This window comes from Nannobrachium achirus (genome assembly GCF_963921795.1).
Source record: "Nannobrachium achirus genome assembly, chromosome: 10".
Lineage (NCBI taxonomy): Eukaryota > Metazoa > Chordata > Actinopteri > Myctophiformes > Myctophidae > Nannobrachium > Nannobrachium achirus.
Genome location: NC_137819.1, coordinates 17,842,067 through 17,852,657, shown reverse-complemented (window position 1 = coordinate 17,852,657; position 10,591 = coordinate 17,842,067). Strand labels below are relative to the sequence as shown.

The 10,591-nt window shown below is 43.8% G+C and overlaps 1 protein-coding gene across 7 annotated transcripts in view; it reads right to left on the bottom strand.

Moving 5' to 3' along the window:
• LOC308293416 (uncharacterized protein) overlaps positions 1-8,822 on the bottom strand; it is an 18,948-nt gene extending 10,126 nt beyond the window's left edge. For 2 of the 7 annotated variants that reach the window (XM_080735926.1, XM_080735932.1), the window contains exons 1-11: positions 8,693-8,822; positions 6,413-6,552; positions 4,449-4,557; positions 3,721-3,822; positions 3,505-3,606; positions 3,260-3,346; positions 2,417-2,912; positions 2,083-2,239; positions 1,574-1,692; positions 502-565; positions 88-293 (exon numbers count right to left, since the gene is read on the bottom strand). In XM_080735926.1, coding sequence (XP_080592052.1) covers positions 88-293; positions 502-565; positions 1,574-1,692; positions 2,083-2,239; positions 2,417-2,912; positions 3,260-3,346; positions 3,505-3,606; positions 3,721-3,822; positions 4,449-4,504 — 1,389 coding nt within the window. In that variant the 5' untranslated portion in view covers positions 4,505-4,557; positions 6,413-6,552; positions 8,693-8,822. Of the gene's footprint in view, positions 1-87; positions 294-501; positions 566-1,573; positions 1,693-2,082; positions 2,240-2,416; positions 2,913-3,259; positions 3,347-3,504; positions 3,607-3,720; positions 3,823-4,448; positions 4,558-6,412; positions 6,553-7,900; positions 7,970-8,416; positions 8,525-8,692 lie in introns of those variants that run through there. The other 5 variants (XM_080735928.1, XM_080735927.1, XM_080735931.1 and 2 more) reach the window with 5 other exon arrangements.
• Between the last annotated feature and the right edge of the window lie 1,769 nt (positions 8,823-10,591).

The following is a 10,591-nucleotide window of genomic DNA, read 5'->3' as shown; positions in this document are numbered from 1 at the left end:
GTTCTATATGGGGCTATATCAGACTGTGACATATCCAAATCTTTGAAAAAAGCTAACCTGCAAGCCCACACTAGATCCATGCCTCACCTCCCTCTCGTAGCAGTAGTGTAGGGCCTGTATCTTCTCGTAGCAGTAGCCTAGGGCCTGCATGACAGGTTTGATCTCCTGCTCAAAGACCTCGGCCAGCCTGGAGCAGTACTTGTAGGTGCGGGACGCCTTGCGGTTGAACAGCCAGGCGTTGTTGAACATCAGACAGATGTCGTCTACATACTGCAAGGGCTCCTGGTACTGGCCTGGGACAACAGACATACAATAGGATGAGACAACGGTGCACAATCTGCAGTTTTCCAGTCTATTTTATTATTTTTTTTGCATGCATTTCCTACATCTAGTGTAAATGAATATGTCCCATGTGTGAATGTCAAAATCTCACTGATGCACAAGTATTTCACGACTGATAAAACTAAAATCATGCTAAACTTTGTATGAGCAAATGCGTACCCGTATCCAGCTTTCGTTTGATGGTCGACAGGTCAATGGGAGTCTTCACTATGTCAAAGTAGTCCTTCAGGATCACAACAAAGATGTTTGCATTTACAGTTATGCATTAAGCAGAGGCTGCTATGCAAAACAATTTTCCACCAGTGCATTCTAGACTAATCATCAATTCTCAGATAATAAACATTCTAAGCAACTAACAGCATGGGTTGAGAGTCATACAGCCAGGACACCATTACTAGAAGGACTGTCTGTCCCAGTTCAATATGTAATGATACAAAATGTACCCTCCATCAGGGAATAAGTGAGCAATAAAGAGGTTTAAAAACAGATAGATAACAATAGTTGAATAACATATCCATAGCTCGATTAATAGACAGATACATGGCTTCCGGTTTGAACCATGCCTGAGTAAGACGCGAGTCACGTCGCTCCCGCAGTCAATAACTTTAAAACTACTTAAAGCAAGATATACTAACGGAAAAACGGTGTCAAAACGACTTAATTCTCTTAATAACACATCGCCACGGGTTTACTTGTAAAATACCACCATGTCTGGCGTAGGACGACGGCGAGGAGGGGCGAACGCGGCGGCAGGCCATGGATCCCCGAGAGATGAGACGGAGACTCCCCCGGCCGCGGGCGCCGCTCCCCTGGAGAATGGAGCAGTGCTGGGGGCTATCGCGTCGCTACGGGCGGAGCTTCTGGTGTGGAAAACGGATATCATGAGAGGGATCGATGTAAGGGTTGAACAGCTTTCGACTACTTTTAAAACTGAGATGACGGCTTTCAAGGGGGAAATCAACACAACTGTTACATCTATGAAGGCGACTGTGAGCGAGCATGCTGACAAAATAGTGGACCTGGAAAATAACGCCATTAGCTCCACCAACGCAGTCTCGATTTTAGAACAAGAAGTGGCTGTTCTGAAGAAATTAGTGGAACAACTGTCTTTCCAGTATGAAGATCTTTCAGCCCGTAGCCGCCGCTTAAATCTGTGTGTACTTTTTGTAATAGACAAGATACATTCCAGACAAATCCGGACACAAATATATCAAACAATAGTAATACATACAGGTATGCCGAGCAACATTGGGTTTACAGGCTGTCTGAAGGGTAACGACTCTGGGTCCTGTCTATACAAAGACTCCAGGGTGGGCATCAACGCCTGCCGAAGCTCCTCTGGTTTGAAGACTGAGAAGAAAGGAGAAGAAAAATATAACACAAACTAAAGTGAATACTTATTGAGTCCATCTTTGAACTTGTGGGCCCAGAGGATCAAATGAAATGAATCTACAAGTCACAGCCAAAATGACTCCATGCTCTCACCCCTGGCTGTTGACGTTGTTGACGTTGTCAACAGCCAGAGAGGGAGCACCATTAAGATCATTTGGATTTTAACTAGCTATGGAAATAATTAGTCAATCTAAATTTGGGTCCTGCAAATGTATCTGTAAAGTTTGAGAAAGCTTGATGTAGAAGACTGATATGTCTTCACACTGAGGAAAGATAAATAAATAAAGAGAATAATTAGTTATTTTCTCAATACATCATGTTCAATATGCAAGGGGGTCACGGGGTCACCTTTCTCCTGTAGAGGTTGTAGATGTGTGGAGACGTTTTTCAGATCTGATTGCTCCAGGCTGCCATGTTGGAACGTCTCATTTTCCTTTTCAACCTCCATCTTCCTCTTACTTTCAACCTCCTGATGTTCTTCAGACTCACTATCCATAAACGGTTCCTACAATAATGATAAGCCTAATTTAGAAAACAATTGATCTAAATGATAGACTATGTAATTCTACGTTCAAACTATAGTTCGCATATTTAAAAGGAAACAAGAAGAAAATCAAGACAGCAGACATTAAAGCCCTAATAACCACATGAACAGGTGTAGTGTAGAAAACATAACTTTCACCTCTTTGATGTCCTCCATTTTCACAGAGTTCCTCCCCCACTGTGAGAGTTTGGTGTCTTCATTGACCTGGACCATGGTGTGTTTCTGCAGTGCTGGGACAGTGTAGTGTTGTCTGACATGAGTCTCACAGTAGGAGGCGTTACACGTCACACAGGTCTTGACGGCTCGGAGCTTGAGGCTGGAGCAGATATCACAAGCTACATCTCCTGGTCCAGCCTGTGGCAGAGTGGGACAGGCTGGACTAAAGCTGGTCTCCTGGAGAGCCTGCAGTGTCCAGTCCAACGCTAAGTTAACTGAGAGTGTAGGACGGGTTGGGTAGTTCGTCTTACACTGGGGACAGACATAGTCCCCAGTTGGGCCTGGCTGGGACCAGTAAGTATTGATGCAATGCTCGCAGTAACTGTGTCCACAGTGAATGGAGACAGGATCCGTCAGAGTGAAAAAACACAAACTGCACCTGAAGCAGACTGAGCTCAGCAGACTGGAGCTGAACTCACTGAGAGAGGAGAGTGAAGAGAGATAGACAGTGTGAGAGAGAAAAAGAGATAACATACATTAATTTTTATCTGCGTTTATTTGAAAAGCATCTTTGTATGACATTCTACACAGAGTGGTCTAGTGTCTAGCGTCAACTTCATTTGGAATGGGTTTGATCATTGTTTGACTGATGTCAGTCATCAATATTGGTGGTTGAAATTGTCTGAAGATAACTTAATGGCTATAGAAAAAAGTAAAACAAACTAAAATAAATTATATGATCTAAAGGTCTGATGTACATATGTCTGAACCTGTGAATAGACAAGGACTTCCTTTAACACAAAACACACTAATGGTGTAACTTACATTACAGATTCTCTAAAGTCAATAAGCCGACCCATGGACATGTCACTGCTCATAGACAGACAGCTGGGTGCAGGGGACGCTGCCACACTGAAACAAAGCAGAAATGCATTCTGGTTACCACAACATAAAAGAACATTGACTATTATTTTAATTATTACCCTTACCCGAAATCCTTATTACATGACTATTAACATATTTAGTTGTGCAAGCAAACATCTAACTGAAGCATTTTAGTTCATTCTCACCCTAAGTCTGGAGTAGTGAGTTCTCTTTTAAAGTTAGCAGTGAGACCCTTGGACCTGTCACTGCTCATAGACAGACAGCTTGGTGCAGGGGACGCTCCCACACTGAAACAAAGCAGAAATGTATGCTGGTAACCAAAATATCAACAACAATTATTATTATTATACTTATTATGCTTATTGTTGTTGTTAATATTAATGTTATTTGATCATTCTCACCCCGAGTCAGGAGTAGTGAGTTCTCTTTTAAAGTTAAAAGGGTGATCCATGGACCAGTCACTGACAGCAGGAGACACCCCTCTATCCTGCATCATCCTGTGGCTGACACACACACACGCACGCACGCACGCACGCACGCGCGCACACACACACATACACCCACACATACATAAGGGTCTGTAGTATTTTAAAGACCAGTTGAAATAGCTTTTCTGACACATCTTGATGTATTTCCTATTGCTCCTATCACCTAGGGGCTGGGGATATAGGATTTAAACTTTGCAAGGTTAACAAATGTTTACATGTTTACAAATTGTGTGCTAGAGTAGAGCTATATGCTGTGTCCACCAAGTTAGTATGACATACTACACAGAGTAACACTGCCCTCTAGTGTCTCAGCTTCATGTGGAAAAGGGAGTGACCATTGTAGCCTTGTGGCCAGACCTACTCAGAATAAGTCTGAGCTATGACCATTGAGCTATGTGATTGACAGTTGTTAGTCTCTGTCATTAATATTGGAGGTTGTCATTGGTTAGGACCTGCTGATGTAATCACAAATTATGTATTTGTTTGACAGGAAGCAATTAAAATTGTCCTGACATTATTAAGGCATCAGTTGGAAAATAGTTGTATGTACAGCATATGGCTGAACCTGTGAGTAGACAATGACATGTACAGTATTTATGTTGGTAAAGTCCTTTAACAGAAACAGTAATGGTGTAACTTACTTAGCAGCAGATTCTCTAAAGTTAGGAGGCTGACCCATGGACGTGTCACTTCTCATAGACAGACAGCTGGGTGCAGGGGACACTCTCTGGTTTTACAAAGTGAACCTCACTGAAACAAAGAAGAAAATTATGGCCAGGGGGTGAGGTGGAGTCTGAGTGGAGGTGAATGCTAGGGGGTGAGGTGGAGTATGAAGAGGTGAGTGCTAGGGGGTGAGGTGGAGTCTGAGCGGAGGTGAGTGCTAGGGGATGAGGTGGAGTCTGAGCGGAGGTGAGTGCTAGGGGATGAGGTGGAGTGTGAAGAGGTGAGTGCTAGGAGGTGAGGTGGAGTGTGAAGAGGTGAGTGCTAGGAGGTGAGGTGGAGTATGAAGAGGTGAGTGCTAGGGGGTGAGGTGGAGTATGAAGAGGTGAGTGCTAGGGGGTGAGGTGGAGTATGAAGAGGTGAGTGCTAGGAGGTGAGGTGGAGTATGAAGAGGTGAGTGCTAGGGGGTGAGGTGGAGTATGAAGAGGTGAGTGCTAGGGGGTGAGGTGGAGTATGAAGAGGTGAGTGCTAGGGGGTGAGGTGGAGTATGAAGAGGTGAGTGCTAGGGGGTGAGGTGGAGTATGAAGAGGTGAGTGCTAGGGGGTGAGGTGGAGTATGAAGAGGTGAGTGCTAGGGGGTGAGGTGGAGTCTGAGCGGAGGTGAGTGCTAGGGGATGAGGTGGAGTCTGAGCGGAGGTGAGTGCTAGGGGATGAGGTGGAGTGTGAAGAGGTGAGTGCTAGGAGGTGAGGTGGAGTGTGAAGAGGTGAGTGCTAGGAGGTGAGGTGGAGTATGAAGAGGTGAGTGCTAGGGGGTGAGGTGGAGTATGAAGAGGTGAGTGCTAGGGGGTGAGGTGGAGTATGAAGAGGTGAGTGCTAGGAGGTGAGGTGGAGTATGAAGAGGTGAGTGCTAGGGGGTGAGGTGGAGTATGAAGAGGTGAGTGCTAGGGGGTGAGGTGGAGTATGAAGAGGTGAGTGCTAGGGGGTGAGGTGGAGTATGAAGAGGTGAGTGCTAGGGGGTGAGGTGGAGTATGAAGAGGTGAGTGCTAGGGGGTGAGGTGGAGTATGAAGAGGTGAGTGCTAGGGGATAAGGTGGAGTCTGAGCGGAGGTGAGTGCTAGGGGATGAGGTGGAGTATGAAGAGGTGAGTGCTAGGAGGTGAGGTGGAGTATGAAGAGGTGAGTGCTAGGGGGTGAGGTGGAGTATGAAGAGGTAAGTGCTAGGAGGTGAGGTGGAGTATGAAGAGGGGAGTGCTATGGGATGAGGTGGAGTATGAAGAGGTGAGTGCTAGGAGGTGAGGTGGAGTATGAAGAGGTGAGTGCTAGGGGGTGAGGTGGAGTATGAAGAGGTGAGTGCTAGGAGGTGAGGTGGAGTGTGAAGAGGTGAGTGCTAGGGGGTGAGGTGGAGTATGAAGAGGTGAGTGCTAGGGGGTGAGGTGGAGTATGAAGAGGTAAGTGCTAGGAGGTGAGGTGGAGTATGAAGAGGGGAGTGCTAGGGGGTGAGGTGGAGTATGAAGAGGTGAGTGCTAGGAGGTGAGGTGGAGTATGAAGAGGGGAGTGCTAGGGGATGAGGTGGAGTATGAAGAGGTGAGTGCTAGGAGGTGAGGTGGAGTATGAAGAGGTGAGTGCTAGGGGGTGAGGTGGAGTATGAAGAGGTGAGTGCTAGGAGGTGAGGTGGAGTGTGAAGAGGTGAGTGCTAGGGGGTGAGGTGGAGTATGAAGAGGTGAGTGCTAGGGGGTGAGGTGGAGTATGAAGAGGGGAGTGCTAGGGGATGAGGTTGAGTATGACTAACCTCATGACGTTTTGACATCTTGAAAAGTTTATAGTTCCTGCTATTATTTGCACAAGATTGACACATTTTCCGGACTATGGGTTCACTTTCTAAACCATGTACACACATCAGATAGTAATTCATCAATGAAAATCAGCATGTTGCGTTCTAAGTTCCAACCTGTTTTGTGGGATCCTGGTGACTGTGTTGAAGTTATCATGTGGATCCATAGACGGTTCTCTCTCCACATCCACATCACTGCTGGCAGACATCTCTGTTCTCTGTGCTTCAGTCTCCAGCATGACGCTGGGAATATGTTTCTACACACACACACACACACACACACACACACACACACACACACACACACACACACACACACACACACACACACACACACACACACTTCAGGAAAGAAAATTGATGGCGGCAAAAATGTGACATTTATGGATGAAGACAATACATGTACAGTGTTCAATCTGTTCATACAAACATTATGTTTAATCTCATTTTGTATTCCCAAAATGACATTGACATTAATTCTGGTTTGAGGCGATATCACCAACATATCTGCTACACAATGTGGATAGACTATATGCAGTACCTATAGTCAACCAGTATGTGTCCTATCAGACCATAGGATCTAAATCAAACAACAATGCTGTTGTTACTTTTATAAAATGTATTTATAAAATAGCCTAACTAAAACTACAGTGGTGGTTGGATGTGGATGTTGGTATTATCGTATTATTATAACATACTCTATCATGTTTAAAATTATGTTTTGTGCAACAAAACTGTCCATTTCGGACCTCTCTTTAAACAATTAGGTAGGGTAGGCCTACTACATTCACAAATACAAAAGGACTAACATACTACTACACCCTAAAGAAAACCCCATGCAGCTTCACCAGTAGTAACGTGATTTCCAGAAGAGGGTAGACTAGGTTCATTTGCTGAAGACGATAGACACATGAAAGACTCCGTCTAAGAGGTGCTCTGCGCCCCTCATTGATTACGGAATCCTCTTTTGGTATTACGATGCCCCGATTGCCTTAAAGTTAAAGCTCCAAACAGCCCAGAACAAACTGATTAGGGTCGTGCTTGGTCTTCCTTCTCAGGCCCACCTCACCGCTTATCACTACATAAGCGTGGGGTGGCTCAACGTAGCTGACAGAGTACAGCAGCCTGCAATGGGTCTGGTGTACAAGATACACTACACCTCCAAGATACAAATGTATGCGGCTCCACTAATAATGGTCAAGGTAGATTTAACACTAAACAAGGCTCAAATTAATTCTCCAGCTATTCCACCAACATGTGGAATGCCCTTCCGCAAGCAAGCCTTAAAGGAGAGCAAATCCCTAGCCTTCTTCAAAATTGGACGGCTGCTGCTCATGACTTGTAAAATGACGAAGTCCCCATCTGTTATTTTTATTATTTTATTTTCTGCTTTTGTAATTGATCCGTCAGTCTTTCAATGTTATATGAGATACATAAAGTGGTTCCTGTGTAAATAAGCCGTAAAGCTTACTAGGATCTCCTTTTAGTTGACCTTGTACCAGTGATTTGTGCTTATGATACATTATAATAAATATTTACAGTCATTGTTTTAAAGGCTGTGATTGTTATTATTATTATATAATAATTTCCATATTCTGTATTTACCTTGAACATGACTGATTGATCATATGTGTCCCCTTATTTCTAAACTAAATCTTCTTCCATTCTGTCTCCCTTTGAGAACAATGAGAAAGCTTCATGTCAGTGAGTCAACAAGTCAACGGATTTTCCATTTTGGCCAATGGGTGCTGTCTGTGTTGACATATGAGGTCAGCCAAGGTAACTCTGGTAAAATAATGGCCCTACAGAGGGCGCCGTCGCCATTAGCTGCGGTGTAAACAGTAGGCCTATTGTAAAGTAACTTGTCTTGTAGCCTACATTTACTTAGTACAGTGGCCTACTTATATACAAGTTTGAGTATTTGTACTTTAATTGAGTATTTCCCATTTTTAATCATGTTACTTTTGTTTCAAATGTTTTTTATTCGAGCAAATTACATTAAGTCAGAGATAAATGCAACAATGCATGCTCTTTTTTCTTAGTTTTTCCACACAAAATCAAAAGTTATACATTTACAAAAACACACAATGAAACAGTTAACATAAATAAATAATATGTTACTTTTACCCCACCACTGGCTGCTGTTTAAACTGCGCCAATGACGCAGCTTTCCAATGAAATCATCTACAGGCCTACATGCCCAGGCAGGCTACTAATGCAACATGTGTGTGACGCAGTAACAGCGAAGCGCTCCCTGTGTCACTTCACTTATTATTGGGGGGGGGGGGGGGGAGAGAGAGAGAGAGAGAGAGAGAGATCGGTGGGGAGTGGGGGAGGGGTAATTTGTGTGTGAACCAACAACCAAGTGGTTGTGTAGGCTATAATAAAAGTTCTTACCTTACATTAAGCTGTACACTTTGGTCCTTTATTTGCTTTGTTGTGTTGTGTAGCCTACATGTCGAGACTGTTCACTGTTGTTTTGTCCTCTAAAATGGTGTCTGCATTTTAGTTTTGTTTCATAGTTCACCCGCCCCTCTATGACTGTACAGTAGAGCTGACACTCCATATATGGTCAACACAGCCTTAGGCAACTGCTTTTAAACATACAGTCACACACACACAGCCTACACCGACATAACATATAGCCTACACCGACCAAATAACACAATGATGATGATGATTTTGATAACAACAACAACAACAACAACAACAACAATAATAATAATAATAATAATAACAATAATAATGAATCAATCCATTCCTGGTCATACAACTTTAATTATGTCCACCACTGACACCAGGGTCATAGGCCTACTGACGGTTCTAAAGTCTGGACTCTGGTCACTAAAGGTCACATCTCTTCTGCCATGCAGGCTCCTGCTGTGGAACTTCCTGAATCCTGGGTCTCAGGAAGGCAAAGTGTCCTCATTATTTTTCTTAAAACTCACTTCTATCACAGAGTACACACTATTCATAATGCAGGGTGTAATAGCAACAACACATGTGCTAAGTGGTGCATTTATCCAAGGCGCTTTACATTCACCCATTCATAGTCATACACACATTCATACACCGATGTGATGGCGGAGGAAACCCTGCAAGGCACCAACAAGGGGTTCAGACTGAGTCTTGCTCAAGGACTCTTCGACATAGCCTCGGAAATCCAGGCTACTTAGACACTAACTCTGGGGGAGACCGGGATCGGACCGGGAACCCTTCGGGAACCCTCTGGGCTGCAAACTGTAAGTCGGGGTAATGCTTCATTTTGGTCGCAGACAGTATGGACAGGCCTTTAAGTTAAGGCATAAGAGATGGTACTTAAGACAATCAAAATAGAGCCCTCAGTGTTCTAAGATGGCAACTCTACCCCTGAGCCACTGCCGCCCCATGTGCACACATTGTTCATAGAACAGGACAGACAAACATAATCATAATCTTCCCCCTTACCTTGGGCCTGGCGTAGAGAATAGCACTCACATTTATGCAGAGGCTCTGACTTAAAGGCCACTGGGATCTTGGGCTCCTGGCCCTGTGAGGCCTGTTCAGTAATCCACCCATACTAGTACAGTACTTCTAAAACATTTTCATGTCAAGGACCCCCACAATAAAATAATTATATTAGGCCAAGGACCCCCCATATGAAAATGTGTTGTGCCAGGGACCAAGTAGGGCCTATTAAAAAGGTTTGCTTTATTAAAAAACTACAACGTGTTTTGAGATGGGCGTCTGCGGCCAAATACATGTCATTTTGGGGATCATCCTTGAATAAAAGCTTTGAGAACCACTGATTTTAGAAGGATTTAGAAGACATTTATAGAATCGGGTCAAGAATATTCGAAGACTTGGACAAATTTAAAAACATATATCTAGCAGATCTACAAGCTCGCAGCGCAGCACTCGGTGTCACGCCCACGCTGTGAGCTTGTAGATCTGCTATTTTCAACAGTTACAGTAAAGCATAAAATAATGGTTAAAGTAATAATGTTGTTGTTCCAGGTCTAAATGGGTTAAAAATGTTTGCTTTAAAAAAGTATTCCAAGACTATTTCACTAAAAAGATTTTAGAAAGGATTCAGATCTAAGCTCATATTATGGCACAAAGTGAGCCATAAGTGGCTCACTTTGAGGGGCACAAAGCTTGTATATCTGCCTTTTTCCCCTTTAAAAAAGCCAAAGTTTAGAAGGTTGATGTGGTTAAAATGATCTAACCAATTTTGCTCACTTTGAGAACCATTGTACTAGCTGCTTACAGACACATTGGGACAATAGGCCTACAGTGAAAACACTAATGCCCCGA